This window comes from Pristiophorus japonicus, chromosome 15, assembly GCF_044704955.1.
Source record: "Pristiophorus japonicus isolate sPriJap1 chromosome 15, sPriJap1.hap1, whole genome shotgun sequence".
NCBI lineage: Eukaryota > Metazoa > Chordata > Chondrichthyes > Pristiophoridae > Pristiophorus > Pristiophorus japonicus.
In genome coordinates, this window is record NC_091991.1 from 1,331,044 (window position 1) to 1,347,965 (window position 16,922).

A 16,922-nucleotide genomic window follows, 5' to 3' on the forward strand; every position below is an offset into this window, starting at 1 on the left:
TATGGTCGACGGGCTGGCTACTATGGGATGTTCTCTCGGGGTTACTTTATTTAGAGCCGTATAATCAATAGTGATCCGTCCGGCTTCTGGACCGGCCGTACCGGGGAGTTGGTAGTGGAAGTGGCCTCTCTCAACACTCCCTGTTCCACCAATTCTCCAACTATCTCCTGCACTGTCCTCCTCAGACAGGATATTGTCTGTGCGTTGTGGGCGGGGCCTGGTATTATAATGGGGCCACACCCCGTTAACAGTGTCACACAGTATTCCCCATTTCCCCTCTTTCCTCCAGTCTTTCCCCCAGGGATTCACACTTCCTAGTTTTGTTACATACGGGGTCATGCCCCCCCCCACCCATTGCTTTCGCCCACTGAGGTCGACCCATATCAATTGTCTATCCCTTGGGTCGATTAGTATGTTTCATTCATTCAGAATATCTCCTAAAATAGTCCCCTCGGGTGTTTGCATACCCACAACTGAGCTGGTAATAATACTCCTACCTCTGATAGCTGTGTGTCACTTTTATATGTTCTTGTTTGGTTTGTCCCCACTCCTTGGATAAGTATGGAGTGGTTGGTAAGGGGAAGGTTTAAATTAATGACACTGACGGCCCTGTATCTATTCACATGTCACACTGCCGGCCCCCTAACAGCGCGGTGATGTACAGAGGTCCTGTCCCTTCCTGGGGGCTGATGCTACCGACACTTTGGTCTGTGCCAGGGACTTGGTGATCTCAGTCAGCTGGTCTCTAGTCATGTTGGCCTTTTTGGTCACTTGCTCGTTTGGGGGTAAGCTTCACTGTCCTCTGGGTCCCTACCCCTCACTACCTCCTCCCTTTGCCCAACAAGCCCTGGCCTCATGTCCGGGCTTGTCGCAATTGTGACATTGTTTCGCTATCTTCCTTGAGGCTCTCTACACTCATTACGCCGGTGCCCAGGTTTGTTACAGCTGTAACACACTTCGAGTTTCCCCACCGCCCCCACGCCCCGAATTCTTCCGCAGCGGCCACCGTCACTTTCTGTTGGGTGTCGAGTTCGGTTGCCCATCGTACCAGGTCAACGTATGTTTGCATTGTGACCAGCTCAGTTTGTAATATGGCTTGGTTGGGCACTGCTCAATCCGTCTTTGTACATCTTTTGAAAGGCTCGATTGTCCCTGTTCGGTTGTGGTGTGCCGGAATGGGCCAGAAAACTGGTCCATTTTCGCTCTCCATATTCATGCGATGATTCTCATTTATTTTGTGTGACCCCCATTATTATTCCCCAGTTTACGGGTATTACTCCCATGACCCGTGTAACATCAGTTTTAAACAGATCGCAGTCCCCCGCCTGTTGGGCAGCTGTGGGTGCCACTTCGGTGAACCACAACTCGTCCCTGAAAGTTTGGGTCAGTCGTCGCCACATATCTTCACACATTGTGCTCTGACTAATCCTCCCACATCACGATTATAAAAGTTAGGTCATATTCGCATTTCCCGCCAAAACGCCCCGTTACTTTGTCTGGGTTTTAAATCTGGCGGGATCTGTAGTAGTTTTAATTTGTCACCCGGGGAGAATGACACACAAGTGGTTTTGACCTGGTCTGCTATTGCTGGGACAGGTACTGCCTGTGCATGGGCTGGGACTGCGGGAGCTCCTGGTATGAACTCTACCTTAATGGGGGCCGCTGGCAGTTGTTTCTCATAGGGGGGTGGTCCGTCCCACTCGTGGTTTTGATTGTATTCAGCTGCCTTTCCGCCTAAGACTCCCCCCCCCCCCCCCCCCAGTGTCTATATCGTCACCCTTTACGTGTGTCCTGATGGGTGCTGTCACCATCACACCTGCTGTCGGTTTATCGCGATTTCGTCGCTTTTCAGCCAATAGTCTAGTCTGTCGTCTAAATTCACAATATGCCCGAGTGACTGAAAGCAGGGCTTTCTCCTGCTTTTCTTTCTGTTCCAATTCCCACCATTTTCTTTGTTCAGCGGGTGGGTCATCTGGTTTCCAATTTTGTTTAATCATTATTTTAATTAGTTTTTGATTTTTGTCTGCTAGGTACTGTGTCAGAGACCCCTGGTCCCCACTCGAGTTTCTCACTTCTCATGGCTATAGGTTGTCAGCAGTACGTCCCTTACTTACGCCTCACGAGCGAGACCATTACTTGCAACCTATGCCAATTGCACACAGCAAGCTACCAGCAATGTGACAATGAGCAGATAATCTGTTTTTTAGTGATGTTGATTGAGGGATAAATATTGGCCCCAGGACACCGGGGATAACTCCCCCTGCTCTTCTTCGAAATAGTGCCGTGGGATCTTTTACATCCACCTGAGAGAGCAGACGGGACCTTGGTTTAACGTCTCCTCTGAAAGACGGCACCTCCGACAGTGCAGGGCTCCCTAGATTTTTGTGCTCAAGTCCCTGGAGTGGGACTTGAACCCACGACCTTCTGACTCGGAGGTGAGAGTGCTGCCCCCTGAGCCACGGCCGACACGTATGCCTATCTGTGGACTGCCTTGGGACCATCTTGGCATTAAAAGTATTACATAAATGCAAATTGTTGCAAAATACAAGACAGAAAAGCTGCTCCATATGAAACTAAAAACCATGCATTTCATTTGGAAATTCCAGGGTCTATTACTGTAGGAAACTGACCTATTATTCTTTTAATGCCAGTGATCAATTAAGTTTTTTTTAGATTTTATGACATCATAAAAATATTCACCTTGTATGTTATACCTGGTGAATTTGCAGGGGACCCCAGTTTGGTGAAACACAAACCAAACATAATTGCGTTAGTTAGATTTATGTCAAATCTGCTATTTATTGGGGCTGCAAAGCTGGAATCTACATCAGATTGGAATAAATACCTCCGGTAGATCTCCAGTGAACTTCAGCTTGGAGTAAAATTGTAGACATGTCGGCAGACTCGCTGGCCCATCTACTGCCACGGGACACCATTCCTGACTGGGATATAATCTCTCAGTGTGATTTATGTCGCACTTTATTACATCCTCAGAATGCCTGAGTGATTCAAATAAAATGAAGTACGTTTGAAGTGCAGTCACTGATATGTAGGCAAACCCTGGCAGAATATTGGTGCACAGCAAGATCCCACAAAGAACATGTGAATGCGCAGATCATTGGTTTCTGATCAACGCTCCCATTAAACTGCACCGCTGCACATTCCCCCGGCGTTCCCGCTGCACATTCCCCCGGCGTTCCTGCTGCAGTGCCCTGGCGTTCCCGGGCGGAGTCCTGGCGTTTGCACGCAGCCGGCTCACCAGATTCTAAAGGGAAAAACTGAGCATGTGCGGAATTTTGAATGGTGCCGTGCCTCCCATTAAAGGGTCCGCATGGACCCCCTCAAAAATTAGAGGGAAGATTGTTTCTGACGGCGTTAGTTGAGGGCTGAATGTTGGTCGAGACCCCAGGAGAACTCCCTGCTGCTCTTCAAATAGTGCCGTGGAATGTTCACTCGAACCGGGGGTGGAGCTTCGGTTTGACAATTCCTCAACATTCCCTTTCAGCAGCGCGGCCCCGCAGCTCTCTGCCAGTCCCCCGCAATGCCCTGGGGGTCCCCCGCGGCTCTCTGCCAGTCCCCCGCAGCGCCCTGGGGGTCCCGTGCAGCTCTCTGCCAGTCCCCCGCGATGCCCTGGGGGTCCCGTGCAGCTCTCTGCCAGTCCCCCGCTTTGCCCTGGGGGTCCCCCGCGGCTCTCTGCCAGTCCCCCGCAGCGCCCTGGGGGTCCCGTGCAGCTCTCTGCCAGTCCCCCGCAGCGCCCTGGGGGTCCCGTGCAGCTCTCTGCCAGTCCCCCGCAGCGCCCTGGGGGTCCCGTGCAGCTCTCTGCCAGTCCCCCGCGATGCCCTGGGGGTCCCGTGCAGCTCTCTGCCAGTCCCCCGCTTTGCCCTGGGGGTCCCCCGCGGCTCTCTGCCAGTCCCCCGCAGCGCCCTGGAGGTCCCGTGCAGCTCTCTGCCAGTCCCCCGCAGCGCCCTGGGGGTCCCGTGCAGCTCTCTGCCAGTCCCGCGATGCCCGGGACCCATTTTTCCAATGTTGCCTTCCCGTGAATGAGCCGCGCAGCTTCTTAAAGGGGCCACGCACCCGAAAAAAAACAATTGGGGGAACATTGCTCAGTGCTGTGGCAAAATTATGATTTGGATACAAAGTATCTTAACCAGAAATATCCATCCTTTGGGGCTTCAGCATACTGTTCAGTACATCGTACTCTCCATGGCCATCAATAGAGAGAAAGAGCTTGCATTTTTTGGCTTTTTAATCGCACCCTCCGGTACACACCGAAGCATTTCAGAGCCAATAACGTCCTTTAAAGTTAATGTGCAGATAATACCTGAGGGTGAAAAAGATGGACTTGCATTTATATAGCACCTTTCATGACCACCAGACGTCCCAAAGCGCTTTACAGCCAACGAAGTACTTTTGGAGTGTGGTCACTGTTGTAATGTCGGAAACACGGCAGCCAATTTGCGCACGGCAAGCTCCCACAAACAGCAATGTGATAATGACCAAATAATCTGTTTTGGTGATGTTGATTGAGGGATAAATATTGACTTTGGATGAATTTTATAAGACCGTCACGTGAAATTGCATTGTTGCTGTGTCTCGAAATGCTCCTAACAATCGAAACCTTCTCTCATTAGATCGCTAAAGATGCTAAAGAGTGCGTTCAAGAGTGCGTGAGTGAGTTTATCAGCTTCATAACGTCCGAGGCCAGTGAGCGATGTCACCAAGAAAAACGCAAAACCATCAATGGGGAAGATATCCTTTTTGCCATGTCCACGCTGGGGTTCGACAGTTACGTGGAACCACTAAAACTCTACCTGCAGAAGTTCAGAGAGGTGAAGCTCTTTACACTTTTAAATTAAAGTGATCTTTGAACACTGCTATTGTCCGGTGTTGGCATGCTGGCCAACAATCCGATTCTCTGCGTTTGTTGTTTGGTTGTTTTGGGCAGATAGGCTTTCACAGCCCTGTTTTGCTATCAGTTTACCAAAAAGGAGTGCGCGCTGCATGGAATGAAATCGCCCTCCGATTTTTCCCCTGCTCAGAACTGTCATTATCAACATGACTGAACTGGGGAGCTCACCGGGGAAGTGCCGACACCAGCTCGTGTCCTTGGCATTACTCCATCGGAATATTTTGAGAGAATTTTAAAATTCTCTTCTTTGTTTTCAGATCCCTCCGAGGTCCTCGCCCCTCCCTATCTCTGTAACCTCCACCAGCCCTACAACCCTCCGAGATCTCAGTGCTACTCTAATTCTGTCCTCTTGAGCATCCCCGATTTTCATCGTTCCACCATTTGCAGCCGTGCCTTCAGCTGCCTGGGCCCCAAGCTCTGGAACTCCCTCCCTAAAGCTCTCCGCCTCTCTACACCTCTCTCCTCCTGTAAGGCTCCTTATAACCTATCTCTTGGACCAAGCTTTTGGTCACCTGACCGGATACCTATTAGTGTCAAATTTTGTTCGATAACGCTCCTGTGAAGCGCCTTGGGACATTTTACTATGTTAAAGGCGCTATATAAATACATGTTGTCGTTGAGAAAGTGCTAAAGCCACTTTGGCACATGTTTAGCAAGTAAACCTTTTTCCAGTCTTTAAACAAAATCTGAATTGAATTGTGCAGGCAATGAAGGGGGAGAAAGGATTAAACACATCGACCGGTGGTGGCACAGATGGTCTTGGTGAAGAGCTCACGGAAGAAACTTTCTGTAAGTCACCATTGAATTTTTTAAAGCTTTAATTGAAGACTGTGGTGGGGCAAAGGTGGTGAGCGGATTCACTCCCCACCTAGTGACTACTGGACACTAGAGGAAGCAGAGGAAATGGGTGTAAGTTGTTTGTTTAAACCAAAGGCTATTCACCTCGACAGGCCGTGCAGAGACCTGAAGGCCAAAATGCTGTCCAATCAGAACAGTCCTTGTCTTCCACTCACCTGTCTGCAATGCGGTGATATTCAACTTGTGTTACAGAGCAACTTTAACACAGATAAAACATGTTTCCGGTGATTCACAGAGGTGTGATTGAAAAGTATGTTGTGGGTCAAAACCGATTATGGGTGGGAGGGAGGAGCCAGAAGCTCGGTCACATGCCGCAGGTTTTGAGGAGGTAGAGGGAGTTGAGGTAGAGGGAGTGCCAGAGAGCGGGACCCAGGCAGGTGAAGGCACGGCTGACGGTGGTGGGGAAAGTGGGAGAAGGATTCACACGATAAATGAAAGCTAAATTCTGCGCTTTAATGGAGGTTTACTGCAGCAGACGCAGACTTAGCCGAGTGTCGGAGCCACAGAGCTCTCGCACTTAGCTGTTCCCTGCACGTTTTATTTATGTTGGCGAAGAAAAATAATGTTTTACAAGCTCTGCCTTGGAATGTTTACTCCCTCAAACTACGCGGAGCAAAGCTCTACACTGCTGTTTAACAGCATCAAGGGTAGAAATGGAGCTAGAATAGAAAAACACAATCTTTTTAAATGTTGAGAACTATTAAATGTTGGTGTTCCGAGAGATTTAGGTCTCCTCATGCAAGAAACACAGAGTTAGTATGCAGGTACAGCAAGTAAGTAGGAAGGCAAATGGAATGTTGGCCTTTATTGCAAGGGGGCTGGAGTACAAAGCAACAAAGTCTTGCTACAATTGTACAGGGCTTTGGTGAGACCACACCTGGAGTACTGTGCACTGTTATGGTCAACTTCTCTGAGGAAGGATATACGTGCAATGAAGGTTCACTAGATTTATTTCTGGGGTGAGAAGGTTTCCTATGAGGAGCGATTGAATAGATTGGGCTGATACTCTCTGGAGTTTAGAAGAATGAGAGGTGATCTCATTGAAACATATAAGATTCCGAGGGGAATTGACAAGGTAGATGCTGAGAGGTTGTTTCCCCCGGGCTGGAGAGTCTAGAATAAGGGGTCAGGCTTTTAAGACTGAGATGAGGAGGAAGTTCTTCACTCGGAGGGTTGTGAATCTTTGGAATTCTCTGCCCCAGAGGGCTGTGGAGGCTGAATAGTTGAGTATATTCAAGACTGAAATCAATAGATTTTTCGACTCTACGGGAATCAAGGGATATGGGAATCAGGCGGGAAAGTGGAGTTGAGGTCGAAGATCAGCCGTGATCTTATTGAATGGTGGAGCAGGCCCTCACCACCCTCTGGGTGAAAATATTTCCCCTCAAATCCTCTCTAAACTTCCTACCAATTACTTTAAATCTATGCCCCCTGGTTGTTGACCCCTCTAGGGAAAATAGGTCCTTCCAATCCACTCGATCGAGGCCCCTCATAATTTTACACACCTCAATAAGGTCTCTCCTCAGCCTCCTCTGTTCCAAAGAAAACAACCCCAGCCTATCCAATCTTTCCCCATGGCTAAAATTCTCCAGTCCTGGCAACATCCTGGTAAATCCCCTCTGTTTAATGCACAATATGGTTTTATATATGTTGCAAAAATACTCACGCACAGTCCAAAGCCTTAATACATTTCTGATTATCATCAACAGCGAATCAGTTGACAACAGGATTAATCACTGCTGATGGCCAGCCACAGAATGTCATGGTTTATACAACATCTTACCAACAGGTGAGGGCTTGTCTTTTAACATTCAACTTTTTTCATGCTCAAGAGTCACAAGTGGGTTTTGAAATTTACAGCATTGTTTCTCATTTTCTTATCGGTGGAATTTATTCTCTTTAGTTAATGCGCTTAGTTAAATCGTCGAATCTTGCAGCACAGAAGGAGGCCATTTGGTCCTTCGGCCCTGTGTCAGCTCTCTTAGAGTTACCAGTACATCCCTCTCCCCTGCTCTTTCCCCATAGAAAGAAAGATTTGCATTTATATAGCGCCTTTGATGACCTCAGGACGTCCCAAAGCCCTTTACAGCCAATGAAGTACTTGGAGTGTAGTCACTGTTGTAATGTGGGAAACGCAGCAGCCAATTTGCACACAGCGATGTGATAATGACCAGGTAATGTTTAGTGAAGAGGGATAAATATTGTCCAGGACACCGGGGAGAACTCTGCGCTTCTTCGAAATAGTGCCATGTCCTTGGTTTAACGTCTCCTCCGAAAGACGGCACCTCCGACAGTGCAGCACTCCCTCAGTACTGTACTCCCTCAGTACTGTACTGGAGTTTCAGCCTAGAGTATGTGCTCAAGTCCCTGGAGTGGGGGCTTGAACCCACAACCTTCTGATTTCAAGGTGAGAGTGCTGCCCACTGAGCCACGGCTGACAATGTTTTCCTATAAGTATATAAATATCGTTAGAGTTGCTGCAAGTAAAAACAATCATTTATAAATGGATTGTACAAGCCCTCCGGCTGATCCGGGGATAAATGTAGCTGGTGATTAGATACTGAACTATGCAGACTGTGAGAACCACTCCGCAGGTCGGGAAGCACAAGAACTTCCAGCGTGAGCTGCTCCAAGTGTGCGACGGCTTCGAGGTGGGTGATTGGGTGAAGTCTATCAGGACCCAGGTCGCTGTTTGGAGTGTGGGCAGGAGCATCGGCAGGGCCCAGGTACAGCAGAGGAGCGGGAAGGAGATCGGGGCGGAGGAGCAGCGAGTGATCGGGGCGGAGGAACGGCGAGTGATCGGGGCGGAGGAGCGGCGAGAGATCGGGGCGGAGGAGGGGCGAGAGATCGGGGCGGAGGAGGGGCGAGAGATCGGGGCGGAGGAGCGGCGAGAGATCGGGGCGGAGGAGCGGCGAGAGATCGGGGCGGAGGAGCGGCGAGAGATCGGGGCGGAGGAGCGGCGAGAGATCGGGGCGGAGGAGCGGCGAGAGATCGGGGCGGAGGAGCGGCGAGAGATCGGGGCGGAGGAGGGGCGAGAGATCGGGGCGGAGGAGCGGGGAGAGATCGGGGCGGAGGAGCGGGGAGAGATCGGGGCGGAGGAGCGGGGAGAGATCGGGGCGGAGGAGCGGGGAGAGATCGGGGCGGAGGAGCGGGGAGAGATCGGGGCGGAGGAGCGGGGAGAGATCGGGGCGGAGGAGCGGGGAGAGATCGGGGCGGAGGAGCGGGGAGAGATCGGGGCGGAGGAGCGGGGAGAGATCGGGGCGGAGGAGCGGGGAGAGATCGGGGCGGAGGAGCGGGGAGAGATCGGGGCGGAGGAGCGGTGAGGGAGCGGGGAGAGATCGGGGCGGAGGAGGGGCGAGTGATCGGGGCGGAGGAGCGGCGAGAGATCGGGGCGGAGGAGCGGCGAGTGATCGGGGCGGAGGAGCGGCGAGTGATCGGGGCGGAGGAGCGGCGAGTGATCGGGGCGGAGGAGGGGCGAGTGATCGGGGCGGAGGAGCGGCGAGTGATCGGGGCGGAGGAGGGGCGAGTGATCGGGGCGGAGGAGGGGCGAGAGATCGGGGCGGAGGAGCGGGGAGAGATCGGGGCGGAGGAGCGGGGAGAGATCGGGGCGGAGGAGCGGGGAGAGATCGGGGCGGAGGAGCGGGGAGAGATCGGGGCGGAGGAGCGGGGAGAGATCGGGGCGGAGGAGCGGGGAGAGATCGGGGCGGAGGAGCGGGGAGAGATCGGGGCGGAGGAGCGGCGAGTGATCGGGGCGGACGAGGGGCGAGGGATCGAGGCGGAGGAGCGGCGAATGAGGGTACAGGGCCCAGAGGCAGTACGGACCAGCCCACACTGCGATATGTGTGCGCACTAGGTCCGTGCAGCAGAGCAGGTCTCCAGTCCTGGTTAATCCACTGGATAAAGGCCGAGCTCTGTCAAGCCCGTGTGGTGGCTGGTGTGCAATGGTCACCCCACGTTAAAAAATCCACGCACAGGCATCTTCCACCTCTCCCCCTCAATTGGAGTTCAGGACTGGAACATCAGGTCCTTCATTGAAACATCTGTGAACACGTGGAAGCAAGTCATCCTCGTTCGAGGGACCGCCTCTGATGATGACTGAACTACGCACACTGAAGGTCACAGGTCCGGGCTCTGGTCTGCGCTGAGTGTTTGCAGCCAGGGTGCTGGTGGGATGCTTGGTTTCAATATCCTTCAACTGGGGGCAGCAGAGTTTTTATATATATTTATATTTATATATATATATATATATATATATATATATTTTTTTTTAATCTGATTTTAAAAAACATTTTTTAAAATTTCCTCATCCTGATTGGAAGAGGGAAAGGTTCTGATCTCTGCTGCCATGGACCCTGCGACTCTCGGCCTGCTGGCGCTCAGTGTCCAGGGTCCCGTGTGTCGAATGGCCAATGAGGTGATGTTCCAGTGGGACGTCACCACTTGAGAGAAATGGATGCTCTTGTGTTGTATGTTTTGGGGCTACATCCACTTTGGAGCGATCAGAGTATTGTCTGTCTGGTGAGAAGCAATGTCCCCCGGAGCTGCACGGCTCTGCGTCGATCAGGACGTCCCGCGCAGGCCGCTCACCGGCTGTTGGCGTGGAGAAGATGCCGCGCGTGTGCAGCCATACAGCACATTTAAAGGGACCGCGCACAAAACAAAAATAAACAGGAACATTGAGATGTTGGGAACTGTAGAGGAGCAGAGGAGCAGAGAAAGTCAGGGTCCTAGTCGGGAAAGGCCGGCGGACAGGTACAAAGAATAATTAAAATGGCGAATGGAATATTGGCCTTTATCTGAAGGTGGCTGGAATACAAAGGGTGGAAGTTGTGTTACAGCTGTATCGAGCTCTGGATACTGCGTCCAGTTCTCGGTACTGCACCTCAGGAACCATGTATTGGCCTGGGAGGGAGGGGACACAGTGCAGATTCATCAGAATTACACGGGCTAAAAGGGTTAAATTATGAGGACACATTCCCTCGATATAGAAGATTAAGGGTGATCTAATTGAGGTGTTTAAGATGACTAAAGAATTTGATAGGGTAGATCGAGAGAAACTATTTTCTCTGATGGAGGGAGCCCAGAACAAGGGGCATAACCTTAAAATTAGAGCCCGGCCGTTCAGGGGTGATGTCGGGAAGTGGTGGGTCTGGAACGCTCGTTCTTAGCAGAGGGGTCAACAACCAGGGGGCATAGATTTAAAGTAATTGGTGGGAGGTTTAGATGGGATATGGGAAATGTCTTCACCCAGAGGGTGGTGGGGTTCTGAAACTCACTGCCAGAAACATAGAAACATAGAAAATAGGTGCAGGAGTAGGTCATTCAGCCCTTCGCGCCTGCACCACCATTCAATAAGATCTTGGCTGATCATTCCCTCAGTACCCCTTTCCTACTTTCTCTCCATACTCTTTGATCCCCTTAGCCGTAAGGACCATATCTAACTCCCTCTTGAATATATCCAATGAACTGGCATCAACAACTCTCTGCGGCAGGGAATTCCACAGGTTAACAACTCTCTGAGTGAAGAAGTTTCTCCTCATCTCAGTCCTAAATGGCCTACCCCTTATCCTAAGACTGTGTCCCCTGGTTGTGGACTTCCCCATCATCGGGAACATTCTTCCCGCATCTAACCTGTCCAGTCCCGTCAGAATCTTGTAAATTTCTATGAGATCCTCTCTCATCCTTCTAAACTCCAGTGAATAAAGGCCCATTCGATCCAGTCTCTCCTCAAATGACAGTCCAGCCATCCCTGGAATCAGTCTGGTGAACCTTTGCTGCACTCCCTCAATAGCAAGAACTTCCTTCCTCAGATTATGAGACCAAAACTGAACACAATATTCCAGGTTAGGCCTCACCAAGGCACTGTACAACTGCAGTAAGACCTCCCTGCTCCTATAGTCAAATCCCCTAGCTATGAAGGCCAACATACCATTTGCCTTCTTCATCGCCTGCTGTACCTGCATGCCAACTTTCAATGACTGATGTACCATGACACCCAGGTCTCGTTGCACCTCCCCTTTTCCTAATCTGCCGCCATTCAGATAATATTCTGCCTTCGTGTTTTTGCCACCAAAGTGGATAACCTCACATTTATCCACATTATACTGCATCTGCCATGCATTTACCCACTCACCTAACCTGTCCAAGTCACCCTGCAGCCTTTTAGTGTCCTCCTCACAGCTCACACCGCCACCCAGCTTAGTGTCATCTGCAAACTTGGAGATATTACACTCAATTCCTTCATCTAAATCATTAATGTATATTGTAAAGATCTGGGGTCCCAGCACTGAGCCCTGCGATACCCCACTAGTCACTGCCTGCCATTCTGAAAAGGACCCGTTTATTCCGACTCTCTGCTTCCTGTCTGCCAACCAGTTCTCTATCCACGTCAGTACATTACCCCCAATATCATGTGCTTTGATTTTGCACACCAATCTCTTGTGTGGGACCTTGTCAAAAGCCTTTTGAAAGTCCAAATACACCACATCCACTGGTTCTCTCTTGTCCACTCTACTAGTTACATCCTCAAAAAATTCCAGAAGATTTGTCAAGCATGATTTCCCTTTCATAAATCATGCTGATTTGGACCGATCCTGTCACTGCTTTCCAAATGCGCTGCTATTTCATCTTTAATAATTGATTCCAACATTTTCCCCACTACTGATGTCAGGCTAACCGGTCTATAATTATCCGCTTTCTCTCTCCCTCCTTTTTTTAAAAAGTCATGTTATATTAGCTACCCTCCAGTCCATAGGAACTGATCCAGAGTCAATAGATTGTTGGAAAATGATCACCAATGCATCCACTATTTCTAGGGCCACTTCCTTAAGTAGTCTGGGATGCAGACTATCAGGCCCTGGGGATTTATCGGCCTTCAATCCCATTAATTTCCCTAACACAATTTCCCGCTTTATAAGGATATCCTTCAGTTCCTCCGTCTCACTAGACCCTCGGTCCACTAGTACATCCAGAAGGTTATTTGTGTCTTCCTTCCTTTTCCTTTCTGTCTATCCATCCTAAATGTTGAATACCCCTGGATGTTGAGTTCCCAGCCTTGGCCACCCTGGAGCCATGTCTCCGTGATGCTAATTACATCATATCCGTTAACAGCAATCTGCGCAGTTAATTCGTCACCTTATTCTGAATATCCTTCACATTGAGGCACAGAGCCTTCAGGCTTGTCTTTTTAACACACTTTGCCCCTTTAGAATCTGGCCCTTTTTGTTTTTTGCCTTGGGTTTCTCTGCCCTCCACTTTTACTTTTCTTCTTTCTATCTTTTGCTTCTGCCCCCATTCTACTTCCCTCTGTCTCCCTGCATAGGTTCCCATTCCCCTGCCATATTAGTTTAACTCCTCCCCAACAGCACTAGCAAACACTCCCCCAAGGAAAGGGTGGTAGAGGCAGAAACCCTCATCACATTTAAAAGTACCTGGATGTGCACCTGAAGTACCGTAACCTACAGGGCTATGGACCGAGAGCTGGAAAGTGGGATTAGGCTGGGTAGCTCTTGGCTGGTAGGCGCGGACACGATGGGCCGAATGGCCTCCTCCCGTGCTGTAAATGTTTGATTCTGAGTTTTTTGGGGGGCCTCGTGGCCAATTCAAGATGTAAGCGCATGCACGGTTTTTCTATTGAAAAGCCGGTGAGCCAGCTGCGCGAGACGTCCAGACAAACGCGCGGCTCAAAGGGAAGACTTCCCGCCGCTTCGAGACACATGTGTTCGCGTAACAAACTGACTATCTCCTCCTTGGCCCGGCAGATTTCGGGTGTACAGCCCATCCAATTCTCCTGATGGAATCCACTCGAGACTTGGAAACATATCAAGCCCCGCGATAACATGCTGACTGGCTGAAAGAGAAAGAAACAGAGACTCCACAAGAAGAGCAGTTGAATGGTCAGCTGGCCCGATGAGGACAATCTTTTCCTGCTCTTGTATTATATTCCTCTGGATAGTTGTAGATGCTTTGACAGGTTCCTGGGGTGTGACCAAGAAATCCTGTTTCTGACCCCGCCTGAAGGATCATTTCTTATTTACCAGTTTAAAAAAAAACTGAATCTTTATAATGTATCACAGTTACGAAGTACTTTTGTTTTGTACAAGAGTTGTTGGGTTTTGTGTGAACACATGCAGGAAGCTAATGCCATTGGCCGCTGTGTGTCTGATTTATTACTGTCAACTTACTGGGCAGTATCTTATTTTCATATTGAATCATGTTACTCCTTTTGTAATTCAAATAAGTAATTTCACTCGATGTACCCTTTTAATAAAACAGGTGTATAATAAATTGTTTTTGAGAGTACGAAAGCTAGTGTTTCTGTACTGTTCATTACAGCATGCATGCTGGAATAATTACTTTGCTCAGAGGGCAAATTAAAGTGAAGTTTTGGAGCAAAGGAATGGTCTCTCCCATCACCCCTCGCTCCCCAAAAAAAGTGACCCATCAAATGGTGATTTTGAAATGATTGCATTTCTCCATTTGCAGGTTTATTCAAGAATCAAACCACCGACAGCATCATTTTATACTGGAGTGAATAACTAGCACACATACTGAACTCAAAATTACTCTTAAGTAACTGAGTATTTTACTGGGAGGTCCCCAACTTTCCTCCTCCAATTTCACTGTCATTTTCTGAAATTGAGGTCAATGGTTTGCTGAGTTTTTTTTTGTTCCTGGGATGTGGGCGTCGCTGGCCAGACTGGCATTTATTGCCCATCCCTAACTGCCCCTTGAGAAGGTGGTGGTGAGCCGCCTTCTTGAACCACTGCAGTCCGTGTGGTGAAGGTGCTCCCACAGTGCTGTTAGGGAGGGAGTTCCAGGATTGTGACCCAGCGACGATGAAGGAACGGCCGATATATTTCCAAGTCAGGATGGTGTGTGACTGGGAGGGGAACGTGGAGGTGGTGGTGTTCCCATGCACCTGCTGCCCTTGTCCTTCTAGGTGGTAGAGGTCGCGGGTTTGGGAGGTGCTGCCGAAGAAGCCTTGGCGAGTTGGTGCAAAGCAGTACTTTATATTGCCTGAACATGACAGGATAGATTTTCGGAATCTATGCTCCTGGTACATCCCACACGGACCACAACCTCCAAACCAATAGATGCTCCAAGATTGGGGTCCAAATTTGTAAATCTACAGTTATGTCTTTCCCGTTTCTCCTGTCCCCACTATCTTGTGTGAATGCTGAGTGTGGGAAATTGTAACGTACCGAATAATGAGCAATTTTATACTGCGGACCATGGCCACTGTGTGGAGAATGTCCAGACTTACTCTGATGTTACAATTCATGTTGGAGCTCACAGGCAGCAGAAAGATGTGGCCCATCTGCCGAGGTTCGGCTCCGAGATGTTTATGAACCATCTCCGGACTATCACATTCTCGGGCACCGAACCTTTCGCAGTTGTATAACATGAACATCGAACATTGCCATCCCGACTGGCCGCAGGAGAAGTATAGGCGAGCCCCTTACTCCTGTCATCCATTTCTGTCAATTGCAGCATCGTTACCCCCTTCAGTTCCCACCTGGGCAGGTGGGCTGTACACACTCAGCCCCGGGTACACTCGGATATTCACATAGTCCCTCAGCCGCTCAAAGACCCTTTCTACTTCATTCTCTCTCTGGCCGGGAACATGTCTCTGGATTCGTCTCATGTCCTCGCTGCACAGCACTGTCCCCAGACAGCAAGATCCACGGCGCGCTTCCCATACCTCGGGAGCCCCACATAGCACATTGTTTTATGGGGGGAATATCAGCTCTGACCATTATTGAGGAGTAAAGCGGACAGTAACACGCAGTGAAACGTGTTTGAGTCTACAAGCTTTGCCACACTGGCACCTTACTGCAATACATGAAGGGTGTGACAGGGGGGGTACTTACCGACTAAACACGCCAGAAAAAGCTAGCGCTTGTCCAGTCAAGTGTACCTGAATTATTTCTGGAGATTTAAAAAATTAAAATAATTTCTAACTTTTTTTCTGTTGCTTTTCTCTCTCGTAACCCTATCTTTCCCTCTCTCTATTTTGCTTTTTGTACATGATTTTACATTGAATTTACAGAGAAACCCAAGGCAAAAAACAAAAAGGGCCACTGTACAACAAAATTCTAAAGACAGTAATAAAAAGACAAGCCTGAAAGCTCGGTGCCTCAATGCGAGGAGTATTCGGATCCCAGGAGAGGGCTCTGAGCTAGTTAGAGTGGGTGAGAGCGCAGATGAACAGGACCCCAAGAAAGGATGCAAAAGGCAGGAGGCAACAGAGCAGAGTAGCACTGGGGTAAGTGTAAACCACAAGGTGATAAGAAGCGACAATATGTATGAATATAAAGGGGCTGCAGGAGGGGTCAAAACTAAAAATCATGGTTTAAAAACTAGTATTAAAACACTCGACCTAAACGCACGCAGCATTCGAAATAAAGTAAATGAGTTGACGGCACAAATCATTACAAATGGGTATGATTTGGTGGTCATTACAGAAACGTGGTTGCAGGGTGGCCAAGACTGGGAATTAAACATACAGGGGTATCTGACAATTCGGAAAGATAGACAAGAAGGGAAAGGAGGTGGGGTAGCTATGTTAATAAAGGATGATATCAGGGCAGTTGTGAGAGACGATATTGGCTGTAATGAACAAAATGTTGAATCATTGTGGGTGGAGATTAGAGATAGTAAGGGAAAAAAGTCACTGGTGGGCGTAGTTTATAGGCCCCCAAATAATAACTTCATGGTGGGGCGGGCAATAATCAAGGGAATAATGGAGGCATGTGAAAAAGGAATGGCAGTAATCATGGGGGATTTTAACCTACATATCGATTGGTCAAATCAAATCGCATGGGGTAGCCTTGAGGAGGAATTCATAGAATGCATACGGGATTGTTTCTTAGAACAGTATGTTACAGAACCTACAAGGGAGCAAGCTATCTTAGATCTGGTCCTGTGTAATGAGACAGGAATAATAAACGATCTCCTAATAAAAAATCCTCTCGGAATGAGTGATCACAGTATGGTTGAATTTGTAATACAGATTGAGGGTGAGGAAGTAGTGTCTCAAATGAGCGTACTATGCTTAAACAAAGGGGACTACAGTGGGATGAGGGCAGAGTTGGCTAAAGTAGACTGGGAACACAGACTAAATGGTGGCACAATTGAGGAACAGTGGAGGACT

General features: G+C 49.2%; 1 protein-coding gene across 3 annotated transcripts in view; it reads left to right on the forward strand.

Annotated features, from left to right (window-relative positions):
- Positions 1–13,837, forward strand: part of LOC139281368 (nuclear transcription factor Y subunit beta-like) — a 39,865-nt gene extending 26,028 nt beyond the window's left edge. For all 3 annotated transcript variants that reach the window (XM_070901522.1, XM_070901521.1, XM_070901520.1), the window contains 4 exons: positions 4,632–4,829; positions 5,614–5,698; positions 7,477–7,556; positions 13,528–13,837. In XM_070901522.1, the coding sequence (XP_070757623.1) occupies positions 4,632–4,829; positions 5,614–5,698; positions 7,477–7,556; positions 13,528–13,560 (396 nt within the window). In that variant the 3' untranslated portion in view covers positions 13,561–13,837. The remainder of the gene's footprint in view (positions 1–4,631; positions 4,830–5,613; positions 5,699–7,476; positions 7,557–13,527) is intronic.
- The last annotated feature ends 3,085 nt before the right edge of the window (positions 13,838–16,922 follow it).